General features: G+C 45.5%; 1 protein-coding gene across 1 annotated transcript in view; it reads left to right on the top strand.

The window, feature by feature from the left end:
- The first annotated feature begins 217 nt into the window (after nt 1–217).
- The window catches only part of arhgap21a (Rho GTPase activating protein 21a), a 134,610-nt gene continuing 116,684 nt past the window's right edge, over nt 218–18,143 (top strand). Inside the window, exons 1-2 of the mRNA XM_084049108.1 lie at nt 218–566; nt 2,457–2,697. Coding sequence (XP_083905234.1) covers nt 2,617–2,697 — 81 coding nt within the window. The 5' untranslated portion in view covers nt 218–566; nt 2,457–2,616. The remainder of the gene's footprint in view (nt 567–2,456; nt 2,698–18,143) is intronic.

The following is an 18,143-nucleotide window of genomic DNA, read 5'->3' as shown; positions in this document are numbered from 1 at the left end:
GTCAATATATAATCGATTAGAGTGTGTTATATAATAAAGAGCTCGTGCGGTTGGCTGCGGTTTAAAAATACAAATTTAAGCGGCAAATCTGATTGGACAAGTGGTCCCCAGGGCCAGCAGAGGGGGCGGGGCTTTCGTGCAGGGTTAGAGAGGATTCATCCTCCTCAACCACACACATCAGATTGTCGCTGCAATGCATGGAGACCAACTGGGGGAATATATAGGAATATCAACATCTCTTTTTCTTTTTGATTTGGTCTCCTAATATTATCTGTGGACCTAAAACATCAGAATGTGAACGCAGATGAACGGACACCAGAGGATGCACACGCTTCAAGGCAGAAATACACACTATTGATGGGCGTTTACCATGTTTTTTTTTACCACAGTGTGGTATTTTCTCCCTATAACAGGTAGCACTCATTTGCCCGCTTCATGGTAGAATTGTGTTTATTTTGGGAGTCACTGATCAATGCTTTGATGATGGACACCCAACTCTGCTCTGGAAACATGGATCGTATCGTTTCTTTGCCATTTTGGTGCCTTTTTCCGCGGATTTAGAACAGGTAGGTTCTGGTCTTGTTCCATTCAGCCAGACAGTCAGCAACAACCTGTCGTCCGTTAGATAGTAGAGACTGTGCTGTGGTGGGGTAAGCAGCCACACCATTGTCTATAGCTGATTCATAGCAGCTGTAGTGAATGAATGTTTAATTAACAGGTCATGGATCACTGTGTGTGTAAAAAGGCGACCTTACTATCGCAGCAGACAGTAAGACCATTCACCATGAGTAAGAACACTCACGGTACATCATAGTCTTGGCGACCACCCCCCAGTGTGCCCTGGACTTTCACCATACTTCTTTGTACATGTACAAAAAAATATATACATGGTAGTTACCCGGTTGCCCCAAATGTTAGCTAGCGCTGCGGAGTCTTTGTGCAATTAATTAGTCCGTATTTGTCAATAGATACGTGTTTTAATCCCCTCTGTGGCCGAACGCCATTTCCCCCTCTTTTACTTCCTGTTTACATTGAGTGTAATACTAGCTTTCACCGGGTGCGCCCCGTCACTACCGCCCATTGAGGAATACAGAGACAGACGGGATTAAAACACACGTATATTTATAAAATACGGACTAATTCATTGCACAAAGACAAAGAGCGATAGTTAACATTTGGGGCAACCGGGTCAGGACCTTTTTATAATTGTTAGTACGGGATTTACTGCAGGACATCCTGAGGGGTGGTAGCCAAGACTATCGTAGGTACGAAAGTAAAAGTCAGACTCGATAAAATACATCTGTGATAGTCTTGAGCCAAGGCTACATCATTATCAGACTTAAATGTAACCTTCAACTTCTTGTTTACGCACCAAAATGACTGGATATACAGGTTTTGTAGCCATTTGTAGAAATATTAGACCAAATTGTCGAATGTAAGCGTGTTCTTTTTACATTAAAAACGTTTTCCAAATATCTGATTTTTTAACATTTTGGGGAAAAAAATGCCAATTATACATCGAGGTGCCCAGATGTCCCTAGTGCTCACCTATCCTGTTACCTAAGGCTTAATAACAGGACATGGATCGCTGTGTGTAAAAAGGCGACCTTACTATCGCAGCTGTAAGGTCGTGTGTGTGTGTGTGTGTGTGTGTGTGTGTGTGTGTGTGTGTGTGTGTTCGTGATGATGGCTGGTGTCGCGCTTTAAGGATCACAATCCTCTTCTCCTTGGTGACACTTTCTCCAGGGTGTCATCATGAGACGAGACACGCACTGCGTTGCTTTGACATGTGTGTTGTGTCAGACTGTCAGACACAATGATGCAACGTTAAGCTACTTTTTTTCTTAAATATTTGTTTTCCCCCTTTTCTCTTTTCTTTTCCCTCCTCATAACCCCCCCCCCCCCCCACCACAGAGGACTATGTGTCCATACATGTTAGGCTACTTTCACAGGCCTAATAATAGGTGGATGTCTTTTATATAGAGATACATTGTGCAAAATGTTATTTTTTTAGAATACTCAACGCTCAGCCATATACCGTTGTCTTGGATCAAGACTGTATCATAGATGTATTTTATCGAGTCTGACTTTTACTTTCGTAGCTATGATCATAGATATGCAAATGTCAAAATCGATAAAATACATATATAATAGTCTTGATCCAAGGCTATATCGTTGACTAATAATCTCACTTTGAGTGTATAGGCTACTGGATGGAAGTGGAATTTCAGTGATCATCATAAAAAAAACACAGTTAAATACTGGGGGCTGCGAAAACATTGCTCTTTCTATGTTGGTAAAACAGAAAAAAAAATTGAATGGAAGCAGATGCCAGTTGTCACACATAGTTTTGTCCTCGAAGGGGACCTGCCTGCTGGGGACAAGGACGGTGAGGACATATCGCCTCCCTTGCGCGTTGCTTTCTTCCAACAACTTTTTTTCTGTTTTCGTTGTAGATTCCTGCTGCCGACGGACATGAGGAAGGAGGACGGGGTGGACTAGGATCTTATTTTTTTAGGGAGGGGGACGCCTTGACTGGACCGGCGTTTAGCTCCCCTCATCCCGATGTGGGGCTGGAAAGGTCTACTTCTCCCTCTGTGGGTTTGAGATGAAATAATGGCGACGCGTTCGACCGACTCACCGCAGGACAATGACGAGAGCAAACCCACAGGCACGGCATCTCCACCCTGTTGTGAGGTGAGTTGAGATTTGGATCTGATCCCAGTCACTGTTACTGCTGTTCAGTCAGTGTGTGAGTGGGTGCGGAAGATGAAAGCTGGTGGCACTCAAATCAAAGGATTGGCATTCTATTCTATTCTATTATGTTCTATTCTGCTCTATTCTACTCTATTCTGCTTTATTCTATTCTAATATCATGTGAGACATGCAGTAGCAGGCAGCCTATAAAGTGAATTACTAGGGGCATATGGATGTTGTGAATAATGAGCGAGGCAGGTAGTTGAGAATAAACGTGCTGTCTCACTCACTTACACATTAAGTTGTTAACAACAGGGGTCATTCGGGACATCAGGCAGGGTCTGTCAAACATTTTCTCTTTGAAGGAACATGCATTCCCTCAGAAATTCACGACATCCTGCACGAGACCCCCCCCGCCCCCTTCTGTAATGTATGTAATGTGTGCTGCTGAGAGAGAACACGAGACAGTGAGCTAAGTGTTGCAGAGCATAGCAACATTAGATCTGTCAGCGTTGGGTGACAGAGTTCATCACCACCCCCTCCATTTGAGTGTGAAACATCACATGCAAAACAATATTGTGTTTTTATATTTGCTTGTTCTGTGTTAATCTTGCTTACTACCCACCCCCTTTTTCCCCTGCATCCCAAGCTCAGATAAATGTCACATTCCACAACGTATCCTTAACGCCTCCACGCTTGTCACGTATGGTGGTGTTACATCACCACCACCACCACCACTGTCATCATCACCATCATCATCATCATCATAATCGTAAACCAAGGCCGGGCTTCTTGATGCATGTCATAATAACGGCACTGCAACGGTGGCATGTTTTGGGATTAACCCGCCGCCATCAGAAAATGGAAATAGTGGTATTTGTGCGTGTGTGTGTGTCTGTGTGTGTGGTAATCCTCTTACCAAGGCAGAACCAGCTGAGCGTGTGGATGACATAAATCTTTTGGAAATGGGTGAGGGGTGGGGAGATATGGGCCAGTTGGGAGTTGGGAAAGACTGATGGAACATGGAAAAGTGGAGTGTGAGAGAGAGTGGCTTGAATCATACTTAGTTTTGCACACCGAAAATAGCAGATCTTCAAGCTCGCAACACGTCTCTGCACGAGTACATATAAATCGGGCTTATCATTTACAAAGGACGGACACAGTGTGTTGCCAAGTGATTTGCTTACATGTCAAACCTGGATCAAAAGTTGTCTGTTTGTAATCCTTCGCTCTAGAGCCCCATACGCTGACTGGTTTCATCGTTATACTATTGGTTGGTTTGCTCTTTGCTTTAATCTGACTTCCTTTGTGTTTTATCTGCATAGTTGAGACTTCCTTTTGAGCTCAAAAAGAGGAAATGGTTAATTTCTCAGCAAAGTACTAGTATTTCTATTCTTAACACGTCTCTGTCCGCCACTCATTTAGCATGTTGCTGATGCTTGTATATGTAGCAACATACACTACAGTGAATGTGCAGAGAAGTGGTTCTGGGTTTTTGCTAAGGGCACTCGGATACACTGGACATGGTGGTAGGGATCATAAACAGACATTTTGGTTACAGGGATGGCCTTTCTAAACGGTAGTCCATCTGACTCTTGAGTCTCCCTTGATGAGTTAATCAGTAACCACCACATGGGAGCAGGTGACAATGACATCCGCCTTGTCCAGCACACCCAAAATACGTAAACGTTTATGATGGCCATCCTTCAATGACTGGTTGAAGGTGGGTGTGGGTTTTGAAAGCGAGCGTGAAGGACCTTCACACACACCCCCACACACACCTTCAACCAGTCATTGCCCAGCAATCAATCTGTTTATTATGTTCAATATGTCAATGCTACTATCTGAACAAAGCTGGACAAATTGTTGTTAAACCATGAAATGAAAAAGATTTAGTCACGGTCGTGTGTTTTAGTTGTCAGGCTTATAGGCCTACGACTGAGAACAAGTGAAACCTTAGCAGTAACAAGGTAGTTGCTGTGAACTATTTCCTTCCGCAGCTCTTGTGGTTTTCTGTCCCGTGTGTCAATTCAATGCTGATGTGGTGGGCTGGCCCCATGTGCCATCACTGGTGTTTTAGGTGGTATGGGAGAGCCCATCTACAAACAACACATGGGGCCCTGACATGTGGGAAACAGGCAGGTGGTTCTCTCTACCTGATCTCTCTCTCTCTCTCTCACAGACACAGACACAGACACACACACACACACACACACACACACATACACACACACACACACACACACACACACACACACACACACACACACACACACACACACACACACACACACACACACACACACACACACACACACACACACACACACACACACACACACACACACACACACACACACACACACACACACACACACACACACACACACACACACACACACACACACACACACACACACACACACACACAGGCATCGTTTCTTATCCAAAAGCTTCAGTGCTGATGAACTGCTTGCCCCCTTGGGTCCAAGCAGCAGAGAGTCGAGAGAGACTGCATGGGGGATATGATCTCCCTCCCTCCCTTCTCCTCACGCTCCCTAATGAGAGACATTTCAAGCCCCCCAACGCCCGTCACCCTCCCACCACCACCACTCCTTGTGACCAGAAGTGATGGTAGCCATGCTGGGATAATTTACCCGCAGCTGCTCCCCAGTCATTAGAGGAGTAAAAAAAAAAAAGACAACACCCCAAATATAAGCCTGCTTTCTCTCTTGTCTGTCTATGTCTGTCTGTGTGGCTCTTTCTTCGTTCTCTCGCTCTTGTTTTCCTCCGTCTCTGAATGTGTTGCTTTGTCTCTCTCTCTCTCTCTCTCTCTCTCTCACCTCACTCTGTATCTGTCTCCTTCTGTCTTTGCAGTGTACAGCAGTGGTTCTCAAACTTTTTCATGTCAAGGACCCCCAAAATGATATGTATTTGACCGCAGACCCCGCTCCCCCCCATCTGAAAACGTTCTGTCACAGGGACCCCCAGAAGAAAAGATTTGTGTTTAAAAAAAGTGCAAAATAGACAGTGCAAAAAGCCCTGAGGGCTTGTTTCCATTGCGGTCCTGTATATTCAATTCATCAAGCAATGCTGTTCGGCCCCTTAAAACCACTTTAAAACCACTCCTTTGCACCATCTCTGTCTGTGATCTAAAGCAAAGTAAACAAAGTGCGTTATCTTTTTCTCCGCTGTTGTGGAAAGTATAGGTTCTTATGTCTGTTTCTTGCCTCTAGATTAACTGTAATCTATGCTCTCTCTGTTGCATTCAGTCTTTTAGTTTCTCAAGGTCAGGTCCAAGGACCGCCAGAGGTCCAAATGGACCCTTAAGAGTGTACAAATGGTTTGGACACTCTCTCAGAGTTAAATAAACACTGAGGATTTCACAGTGTAGATTGGGCCGGGTCCAAGAGAAATAAAACTAATGGCATCTAATGGGGGTCCATGGCCTAATGCATGATAAAGCTGGGGGTATTGGACGTTTTTCTAAGGGCTTTAATAGTGCCCGCCACACAGCATCATGTATTGATCACGCCCACTTGTTCAGGCGCAGGGAGAGATCGGCAAACAGTGTTTTTAGTGCTGCTGCACTTTACTGTCAGTGTTGCCATGTCTGCTTATTATAGCGACTTTGGGCTTGTTTTTCTGTAAAGTTGCTTGTAAATATTGGTGGTTGCGTTTTTTTGGGCTTGTTTCCTAATGTTGTTTTTTCATGTCAAAGACCCCCAGATTAATATGCATTTGTCCGCAGAACTCCATCTGAAAATACTTTGTGCCAAGGAGCCCAATTGAAGATTTGTTTTGTTAACATGTTTTAAAAATATTCCAAATATTTCACTTTTTGCAATTTCTTTTGAAAATAGCCGATCTACAAGCGCACAGTAAGCTTGTAGATCAGCTATTTTCAAATACCTGATGTGTAAAGTGGTAAAAAAAATGTAGCCTAGTTCCTCATTTTGGGCGTGTCCTCATAGACCCTGGCCGCTTGTTTCTGTGTTGCAAACTCTGGCAACACTGTCTAGTCTACTGTATGTTTCGCTAAATATAGAATACAGCAATATGCCTGCTCCGCTCCGTAAGCCCCCCTACCGTCTCCCCCCCTTCTCTTCCACATGCTTGTCTTTCACCCGTCCTCTATTCCAATGCCTTTCTTCTATTCCAATGCCTTTTCAGCCATGCTATATTTAACCAGTGGAAAGATGAACGCTGCGAGGGTGCGTGTGTGTGCCGTGTGGGGGGGGTCGTATGGCATAACTCTACAGGAATCGCTGCACGTTTCCTCCTAATAGCCTCTCTGCCAGATGACAGTATTCGACCACTGGTCAGGACAGTGTAATTTCTGGGTCAGGGGTAATGGTATATGATGGAACAGGCAGTTAAGTGTGGACATGTGCGGAGTGTCCACGAGGGCTGACATGTTGGTGGAAAACTGTGCAGTGAATTAGACCGGTCTGGTCTGAGGTTATTTTCCACACACCAACGGTTACATGTCCCGACGTCTTTAAGTGGACACGTATTTCCACTGTTGGGTCCCAACCCCCCCGATTAAGTTCATTATGATGAGATCACTTTTTTAAATTTGTGCAGGTGGATTTGTATTCCAGAGTCTCTCCAAACATTCCAGTTAATATACTTGTTGTAAAAGTTTTTTTCAGAAAAAATTAAATAATGTATCATCGTCGTTGTAGTTTCCTCTGAAGCAGTGGTTCTCAAAGTGGGGTCCGGGGACCCCCAGGGTTCCTTGAGGGGGTTCCCAGCAAAATTTGTTAATACAGTATCACTCATTTTAACCCCTTTATCCATATTTTATACAGTACGTTGGCTATTAAAAAATAGCAGATAAACAAGCAAGGCAAGCTGAGCTCACAGCGTGTCACTTTGTGCCGCGATTCGAGCTTGTACATCAGCTATTTTTGAACGTTTTTGAAAAATATCGGAAATGTTGAATATTTTTTATTTGGTCCGCGGGCCAAATATATATTAATTAGGGGGTCCTTGGCACGGAAACGTTAGAGAACCACTGCTCTAAAGGATGTAGAACCGCTTTTTATTTATTCATATTTTGTTTGGGTGCGGTCGGTGACATGTCATCAATCAAACCGGGTGAATGCTTCTGATTTGCATACATTTGAAACACAAATGTGCGTCGTTGCTTCGGACCTGGTTTGGTTCAAGGTCCCTTCGTATTCAGCAAAACAAGACACTGACCTGAGCATGACCTGGAGAGGGAGGTGGGGGGTGTGTGTGTGTTGTGAAAACACACACACACACACACACACACACACACACAGGTTCTTACCAGTTACCAGGAATGCCCTCTACTAAGTGTTTCCTCGGAGCTGCCTGGTGATTACGTCACCGTCAGGCTGTGTTGTTCAGGTTGGCATCTCTCTCTTAAGCCTGATTTATGCTTCGTCATACAAAGAGTGCCGCGCACCAAAAATAGCCTGGCTATCTCTACAGCTTGTAGATATAGGCCTATTTTCGGTGCGCGGCACCCCCATTGTATACCTCGCACCCTGGAAGTATAAATCAGGGCATTATTATCAGGTTTCAAGCCTCACGGCTATTGTCACACTACGTTTTCCGGGGACAATACAAAGGGGAAGTCTGCACACGTGGCGTCCTGGGTCCCGGGCTCGAGGAGGACGTGCTGCGGGTGTGAAGAGTGTGTGTGCATGTGCCAGTGTGGTGGTTGCAGCATGCTCGTATTAGCTATAGGCCTCTTATCTCTAACACACATTGACTTAGGTCTTTTCTGGTCTGTTGTTCCTCTGGTTGCGGGATGACGGTGTCAAAACGGTGTGTCAGTCATCAGTCTGGTTGGTTCTCAAACCTTTTCATGTCAAGGACCCCCCCACCTGAAAAGAGTATGTGCCAGGGACCCCCAGAAGCAAAAGATTTGTGTTAAAGATTAAAAATGTTTGCCTTTTAAAAAGAATATTGAAACATTTCCATTTTTTTCCCACAAAGTATAAAATATGGTTAAAGTGGATAAAATGTTTGTGACGCTATATATTAACTAATTTGGCTGGGCACCCCAGCTGGTACCCACCCAAGGACCCCTGGGGGTCCCACACTGCCCTACACTGTCTCAGCCTCGGCTAAAGACTACAGGTCGTGGTATAGCACACTAAACACTATTGTTCCGCTGGGTAGTGGCATGGATGGAACCACGGACGGACGGATGAAGAAGGGATGGTGGAATGGAGAGATAGAGGAGGGGAAGAGGGCACTAGGTCTTAGAGGGATAGACGATCGTAAAAAACCCAACAAAAACAAAGCCTTTCTCTTTTTTCCCCCCCCTCCCTTCTTACAACTTGGATCAATGTCTACGCTTCAGCCTGGATGCACCCCATTCCCCCCAAGGCGGGGCAAATGGAAGGATGGAAGTGGGGTGGGGAAGGGGGGGGGGGGGGTGAGGGCGCAGACAGACGGGCAGAGCGAGGCTGAGAGGCTGATATCCATTACATATGCCCAAGGCACGTCTGCTGGTCTATCTGTCTCTATCTGTTTCCCCTCGCGGCTCCTGAGACATGACATCACTGCCGGGGCGTGAAGCATGATGATGTCACTGTTCTCTCTCTCTCTCTCTTTCTCTTTCTCTCTCTCTCTCGTTCATCCCAGTGGCTTCTTTATCTCAAGGCCGATGTTCATCATAATAACTCCTTCTGCTTCTTATCTATTTTTTTCTTTTTTAAACACAGATAGTTACATAATCTAGTAACTACATCATTGGTTCTCAAAGTGGGGACCCCCAGGGGTCCTCGGGGGTGTTCCAGGGGGTCCTCAGCAAAAAGAGTTAATATAGCATCACAATCATTTTAACCACTTTATTCATTTATATGTTGGCTACAAGATCTACAAGCTCCCAGCGCGGTTAAACATTTTTCAAAAATATCTATTTTTAAATACAAATCATCTCATCTGGGGGTCCCTGGCACAAAACCTTTTCAGATGGGGGTCCGCTGCCAAATGCATGTTAATTTGGGGGTTCTTGTCTTGAAAAAAGACCTGGTAAGCCCCCCCACCCTGCTCTCTATCCGCAACTATGACATGAGCTGTAGATCCCAGGAACCTGATAGAAAAGTAATGGCCCCATAACCTTTTATCAGTCGTTTCCTGTATGAGATGGTTCCCATGACGGTGGCAAAAAAAACAAAAAACATGGAATGGAACTTTTGCTTTTGTCTCTGAGTCTGTACTGCAGTGTTACTTTTGACAGCAAATATTTATTTAGTTTTAGTCATAGTCTTTTGAATATAATTCCATTTAGTTTGACTCACATTTGAGTCATCTGAAATGTTTTAGTTTTAGTCTAGTTTTAGTTGACTAAATATGACAAGGTTTTAGTCGGCTAAATCCACAGTTGATTTAGTCGACTAAAATGTATTTTGTCGGGCCGTGATGGCGTCGTAATGCCTGATTTATACATGGCTGCATGCCAAAAATAGCCTATCTACAAGCTCACTACGTGTCGCACTACGACGCATTGAGAGCTTGTAGATCGGCTATTTTCCCTCCCTAACATTTTAGTTTAGTTTTTATTTGTTGACGAAATTGTCAGTATATTTATTCATAGTTTTAGTCATCATATCCTAGTTTGTATTTAGTTTTCGTCAGTGAACAAACGTAATCGACAAACAGTTTTCGTCATAGTTTTAGTCGACAGAATTAACTACTGCTGCACTGTACGTTTGTGGGTGAGTGGGCACTGCATGCATGTGTTGTGTTTTAATGACACAGCCTCATATGCGATGCTATCCGGGCATATCTGGATCCCTGGTGTTCGCATGGGCTTTGAGGTCTCAGGCAGGAAACCACATTATTTCCTGCCCAGCGTCAGCCGTGGAAATGAACAAGAGCTCCCTGATGAAGGAGTGATTTCATGAATGGTTTCGCAGAGGAGCTCCTGAATGGCCAAAGCCGCCCTGTGTCTCATATGAGCCTGCATTTCTCTACCACCACTCCCATTGGCTCTGGAGGCTACGTGAATGTGGAACGGGGACCTAATGGGGAAACGGCCTAATATAGGAAATGACTTCCCAGCGACAATTGCATACGCGTACAGTACATATACAGAGGCAGCCACATGGCCTAATAGAGGAGGAAATGACTACCTTTTAGAATAATTAAACATGGTAGTTATGGGTTAGATGGGGTTGTAATTTACAGCAGTTTGCCACCGGTAATCAAGGAATTATAGTAACACTTCTCTTTCAGGTTAATACTTGTTGAGTGTGTGGCAGGACTCGGGAGGAGTAGCCTGCTGGTTTGAGAGGCGGCCTTCCTGTAACTTTTAGATCACAGGATTGATTGCTGTGCAGCAGAGATTTGCACCCCTCAATGTGGGTCTAGTGAAATTGTGCTGGAGCAAGACCCTGAACCCTGAATGTAGCCATGTCAAAACTGGATGAGAGGCTAAAGTTAAAGCACGGCGGAAACGGTCCCATCAACCATCACATCTATGAACTCTGTGTCCCAAATTGGCTTATGGGAGTTAACATCATTTCTCGACTGCTCGAATGTCAGAGAGATAAGTTAACCTCATCATCCAGAACACGCGCATGCGCTGTCCGTGTTGTTTTGATCAGGAGGGCGTGAGGCATTGATTTCCTCCCTCTCTTTCTCTCTCCCCCGCTGTGTGTGTGTGTGTGTATGCGTGTGTGTGTGTGTGTGTGTGTGTGTGTGTGTGTGTGTGTGTGTGTGTGTGTGTGTGTGTGTGTGTGTGTGTGTGTGTGTGTGTGTGTGTGTGTGTGTGTGTGTGTGTGTGTGTGTGTGTGTGTGTGTGTGTGTGTGTGTGTGTGTGTGTGTGTGTGTGTGTGTGTGTGTGTGTGTAACCGGAGAGCGTCACGCGATCCATAACTCAGAATTGATTGGATTACATTGGCAGCAGGGGGTGTGTCCGCTGCTTTTACTTTCATCTGGTCTATTCCTGGCATGTGTGGAGGGGAGGATGTGCACTGGCTGTCCACAACACGCATACATGTTACACTGTTGTTGTTTAGGCCAAGGACCCCTTAGCTGAGAGAGGGATGAAGCAGGGAGGGACCCCCACTACATTGTACACAATTGTCATCAATGCTGTATAAATTAATGTTTTTGTTTTGTTTATTTCAGATATTTAACCACTCAAACCCTCAATACTTAGTCAACTTGACCTTTGGCTCTGTACTTGGTTTGCTCCTTTTTCCCTATAGACCAAACAAACGTCTTTGCCGAAAATAACCGATCTACAAGCTCAGCTTGTAGATCTGCTATTTTTCGGCTAATGTTCCCCTGAGAATAGGGATGCTAAGGTTCAAGTGGTTCATGTAAAAAAAAAAGAAGTTCCTATCACAACAAGATTTCGTGGCCCCCCTGTAGTAACTCTGAAGACCCCTTAGGGGTCCCGGACCCCCTGTTGAAGACCCATGGTTCAAATTCCACATTTTTAAATGGAGATGACCCCTTATTCTGGGAAAAAAACACCTTTTTAATTGGCTAATGGTTTTGCCCTTGAAAATGAATATGGATAGCGTTCTGAAACGGAACTCTTTATTTGTCGTTCGTTGCGTTTCATGCCCAGCCAGAATACTCTGGGGGAACAGCAGTTTGCTATTGCAGATCTCTGCTTCCGATTTGTCTACATTACTCCCTCCTAACTTCTTCAGCCTGGCCCTTTTGTCGTGTTTTGTCTCTCTAGCACAGAAACATACGCGTCTCATTCGTTACATTTACATTTGCAGGGGGAGGCTCCCATCTTACATGTGCACTTGTATCAAGCGAGCAAGGCCAAGTGCATAGTACTGCATACATAGTGAATTATGCATGGCTGTGGTGCCTACAGTATGTCTAGTGTCAAGACTGCGTTATGAGAGGAGTTGGGCTGATCTAATGCGACTTGTCTCTGATGGTGTTCTGTTGCATAACTCTCGGTCCACGAGACCGACGACACCAGTGATCTCAAAAGACTTGGACTTGATCACACATTAGTCTCGGTTGTTTCACTCCTATTCGACCAGGCACTGTCTTCGTTTTGTCATGGATATGATTGCTGCAGCCTTGAAAGCTCTGTCATGCTTATTTTTGAACATTTTGTATATCCTCTCTGTCGGGTGGGAACCTTATATGTTCAAAACTATTACTTTTCAGGATTCCAATTCAAAAATGGCAAAAGTAGCAGATCTACAAGGTGTGCATTTCAAGCCTGTAGATCTGCTACTTTTGATGCTTTTGTGTGACGCTGTGGTATGATCAAGTAGGAGTAGGGCATTGATTTATGAAAAAAACACAAAGTTTAAATATGGAGATACGTTTCTGCCCGACAGCAACAATATCTGAGAATAAGAATAAGTCGGTGTGGCAGAGGCAGAGAAGTGGTTTGTTAAGCTTTACATTAGCTTTAATTAAAAGAAGAAATCTGAGAAATCTGTTATTTCTGGCGAGTGATGTGGTCAGGTCAGAGGGCTGACGCATAAAGAAGCTGGCTGGGTAAGGGTTGCCATGTCTGCTCTGCTCTGGCCCGTGGGATTTGGCTGACCTGTACACTTTTGTGTAACTGTCTGACCCAGCTCACACTCCTGTGCCTGTGAGTCACTCCATCTGAGAGAGAGAGAGAGGCTTCATACAAGCTCGCGACCTGAGTGAATTGTGGCGCTAGTGCATTATTAAAGATTTATGAACGTGTTAGACTCGTTCCTTAGGCTACTCGCCTTCGTCTAATTGGCTGTGGCGTTGTTCATTATAACGAACGTGGGTACCCTAAGTCCCTTTAGTGACGGGACTGGCAAAGGCAAACTGCAAATGTCACAATCACAACCATCTGGACATCCCTCGACATCAAAGGGGCATAAACAGAGCCAGACAAACTATTTACGGGGCATCCAGTGGGTCCGCATAGCTCCTCTGTCCTCCGCTCATACTAAAATGCAGTTTCCTGCATATCTTTCCTCTCCCAAAGGCTCCACTTCCTTTTGAGATGCCGCAGCACAGCAGAGATCACTGAGGGAAGTCTTTTAACTGGATTTAACTGGATGCTCTTTTATCCCCAATCAGCAGACCTCCATCACTACCCCCCCCCCCCCCCCCCCCCCGCCCTCCTCAGGGTGGGCGGAGGGGGGTGGGGGGCTGCAGAACTACCTGGCCTCATTCAAGAGTGTGTCCTCCTTCAAAGCAAAAGTGGCGTTTTTTTTTTTTGCAAACTAATGAAATAAATAACGAGAGAAAGCGAGAGAGAGAGAAAGAAAGAGAGAGAGCGCCGCATTGCTGGCAAAGTGCTGAGTCACTCACATCTCATGCAGGAGTTAGCAGCAAGCGAAGGCAGACAGGCGCAGGAGACTGCCTTAGCCCTCTCCTCTGCAGGTCTTCCTCGTCGTAACACACATATACAAGATGCTACGATCCTTACATGTGCTTTAATGTGCGACAGAGGGAAGCTAACTGCTGATTGCTAACAGCCCTGACTTAAGGGCTCACCTTACCTTCCTTCCTCTCATCTTGGACTGTATATCAAGGGACAGACGCCTCGAGGTTTTGCCGAGATCCAATTGGGGAGTATCGGTCGGTGCCATCCCGTCCGATTCTCATCCTTGTCCATCTGTTTGAAGGGCTGGAGACAGGCACCAGCATCCTCCTGCTTCTGCCTCCTCGGGCTTGGTACCGCCGCAGAGACAGGCACAGGGAGGCACAGCCATCAGAGAGAGAGAGAGAGAGAGAGAGAGAGAGAGTCCCAAATACAGAGAGGGAAAGAGAGAGAGGGAGAGAATCTGCTTCATCATTCTCCTGGACTTTTCTTGGGTATCTTCTACTTTTGGTCCCGACCGGGTCATCATGGCGATGGCTCTCCAGCTCGCCGATGACCGGATAGACTTGTACAGTTGACAGCAATGTTGAAGTCTCTGTATTTTGATTTTTTCTTGCTGCTGCTGTTTTAGAGAAACTCATCCTCCTTGTCCTGACAAGTTTTTTTTGCCGTATTCTTTGGGAGGGGTGGCTTATTCTTCCCCTGAGATACGGTCTTCTTATTTACATACTGCTCATTAGGCGTGGAGAGGCAGGATGCCCCGGAGCTGACAAGACGCCCGCCAGGAACGCAGAAAGGCACGGAACCTTTTCCCTCCTCCTCCTCTTCCTCCTCCTGATGCCTCCCTCCTCTCCCCTCCATCCCTCCACCCCACCCAGACACCCTCATCCTGGGTCCGGGTGACGTCACGCAGCGTGGCTGACAGCAGGGTTCTGCCGCTAAGAGGGGATTTGAGGTGAACGTAGCCGAGGGGGGCAGGTGACAGCTTTCTGTCTGGACGGTAGCGCAAATCATCATCATGGCTCACCTCAAGGTTCTAGACTGTGTGATCAACAACAACTGGGGCCAGATATGCGATCTGTACTGTGCCTGGAACAATCAGGTGAGTCGATTTGGCCTTAAGCCTGATTTATTCTTACTAGAGGTTCGGGCTGCTACGCGCCCCTCACTCTGCCCATCCGACCAATGTCGGAGTCTTTGTCAGGGAACCCGTTGTACTTGTCTTTCTGTGTCCCTTATGTCTGAGTCATAGTCACGTGGCCGTGGTCCTGCCTATATATGGGCGTATCGCGTTTGTTTATGTCTGAGTCATAGTGACATGGCCGTGGTCCTGCCTATATATGGGCGTATCGGGTTGTTTATGGTTATGTCTGAGTCAGTGTGACTTAGACATAACCATGGTCCGTGGTTCACCCGCCCACCCTCCCAATAATAATGTAGGATACACATCCAAGTATAAATCACTGTCAGGCATTACTGTGAGATGTTGGGGAAACAATGTCTGCGATCACATACTGTGTTATGGAGTTCACAACATGGTGCAGCATTGAGTGGAAGTCGTCGTCCATCCAGAATGACTTATCGTGAGCAATCATTCTTTCAAGGTGACGGTAACTATAACTCATGAACGGTATTCATTGAGCTGTGGCTCCAATTGAAAATACCCTCAGAAAAAGTAGGTCAAACGCCTGTGTTACAAACATGTTGCTCTCTCCATAAAATGTGGAACGTCTTCCTACGTTGACCCATCTGTGACCTCCCCTTTCATTGTAGCTCCAGGACAAATAGCATTGTCATTTAGAATTGTTTGGGGGGGGGGGGGGCAGAATTACATTCCCAATCTGCTGCTGATCAGGAATGTGTTTTTGTTTAATATTCTGCACAGGCTGTCAAAAAAACCTTTAAACTGTTGTTTCACAGTGGATTTTAAATCATTTGACCCCCCCCCCACCCCAATACTAGATGGTAATGCTACAGTATGTGACCAAAGGGGGAGGTCACAGATGGGGCTACTACGTTCTGATGTAGTTGTTTTTCAGTCCGTCCTTTCCAGTTACCCCTCCTTTCCAGTTTGCCCCCCCATCACCCCATACTCCCTCCAATCTCTGGAGCTTTCCAGGAAAGGCATCCCTGACACGTCGGGTATTAATAGACGTGTTCATTCATTACGGTTGATATGGAACTGGAGACATTTGGAGTGTCTGGTACGCTGACCTCCAATTGTCCCTGTTCCCTGCAGACTCCTGCAGGGTGTCTAATGCAGCCAGAGGTGGTTCAGTTCAACTGCTGGGTGTCTTATGCAGCCTGAGGAGGCTCGGGTCAACTGCTGGGTGTCTTAAGGGGTTCAGGTCAACTGAATTCATGAGCTGTTAAGGTTTTTCTTTCTTTTCTGGTAGTGGCTGCCAGTCTGACTGTTTAAGTTGACCGTGGTTTGATCTGGAGAAGTTGTGCTCTCTTAACACTTTAAGACCGGGAACGCATCTGTGTCACTTTAGATTTCTTTGGCTATTCAAAAATAGCAGATATACAAGCTCATAGCACCCATAGCACCAAGTGCCGCGCTATGAGCTTGTAAATCTGCTATTTTTGAAAAATCGTGAAAAAATATGTTTTTGATTTTTTTTCAAAAAACTGTTAGGTTTTAGAAAACATTTTAAAGAATCGCCTCAGGTCTTAAATGGTTAACACGGGGTGTAAAGAACAAAGGGGCCGAGGGTTTATGGCACTTCCATGTTCATCGGATGACGTTTGCGCGTGTGCATGCAGGCATCTGAATGCAGACATTCTCTCAGTCATACAGTTCTCTTTGTGGTTTTATCTTGTATGTGCACGCTTGTCTCTCTGTGCTCAGAAGTCAACTTGGCAGTCACCCTCCCCTCAACCTCATATCTCTCGACATTGGCTGTTTCGGGCTCTTTTCGCTGGGAAGAAGAAAACCCCCTTGAACAGAAAGTTCATTGTTTAGTGCATTTTTCTCCCTCACACCGTTTTTTTTCATATTTTTTGTGGAATGCCTGCTGTGAGGAGAGAAGCAGCCTTAGCTATGTCGAGCTATGCAGCAACGCAGCTCTCCAGCTTTTCCCCCTTTTCCCTAATTTAATTTTAGCAGCGCTGAAAATTGTTTTGCATCCCAGGCTGGACTGATATGCCTCTGTTTCCAGTGAGCCTCTGCTTGTCCCAGGCTCTGAAAACGGCCTTTGTTGTGCCAGCAACTCAGCGCGGCACAGCATGCCGCTGAGCCCTCATGAAATATTTACGGACAAACACCTGGTGAGAGACATAGAGGGGAAGAGAAAGAGAGGCTGTTTCTTTCCCTCCACACGCCAGGGAATCAACAACAACAGAGTATGGGTGCTGCTCCATTAAATATCATTATGACCTCCAGAGATATGTGCACCGTTTTTTATAGTCCACCCCCAATTCAATATTCTCACTTATTAAAAGGTAGATTCTGTCACCTAAGTATGTTTAGAACTTCATCCTGTATCCATAAATGTTGATGGAATTCTTTACTTAAAAGTATAACCTTTTCACGTATTCGTCTTGTAGCTCAATTTATGTAACCTCCCGATCCAACTTAATTGCTGGTACACACCAAGCCGATGTGGGCAGCCGATAAGCGCGTGTGTATCTGCATTAGTCGCTCACCCGATCCTCACTGCAGTGTCGAATCGATAAAACAGCCGTGGGCAGGGGGTTGCGAAGAGGTATGTGTGAGAGAGAGACAGAGAGAGATGCGTGAAAATGCAGTTTTCAGAGAAGTAACTTGAAAACGCTCTTGTCTGTTTTTTGTTGTGCAATGCCTTTTCTGAAACCCTCTGTTTTTTTTCTTTTACACTGCAGACTACTGCAGACTACTGCCAGCTATGGAGTTATTTCCTCTCATGCAGGCACACAGTAGTGCCATCAGATGGCTGTGTGCACTGAGCGTGCACACACTGCTTCTTTTTAACACCTGTACACGCTTACCCCGTCTGATCTCCTGACATTAGTCTGTAGCTGTCAGGACAACTCAGTTTAGTGTGTAGGGGCCTTTAGGGTAATGACATGATCCAACTGCCTAATCTTTTTCTAAATGACCTACCTTTTTTTTTTGCCTCGCTAGTGGTGGGGCTTTGAAGATGGTGATGTCAGTCTGTCTACCACACCACGATGTATCTTG

This window comes from Gymnoscopelus microlampas, assembly GCF_963454915.1.
Source record: "Gymnoscopelus microlampas genome assembly, chromosome: 22".
NCBI lineage: Eukaryota > Metazoa > Chordata > Actinopteri > Myctophiformes > Myctophidae > Gymnoscopelus > Gymnoscopelus microlampas.
This window is presented reverse-complemented; position numbering and strand designations above follow the sequence as displayed.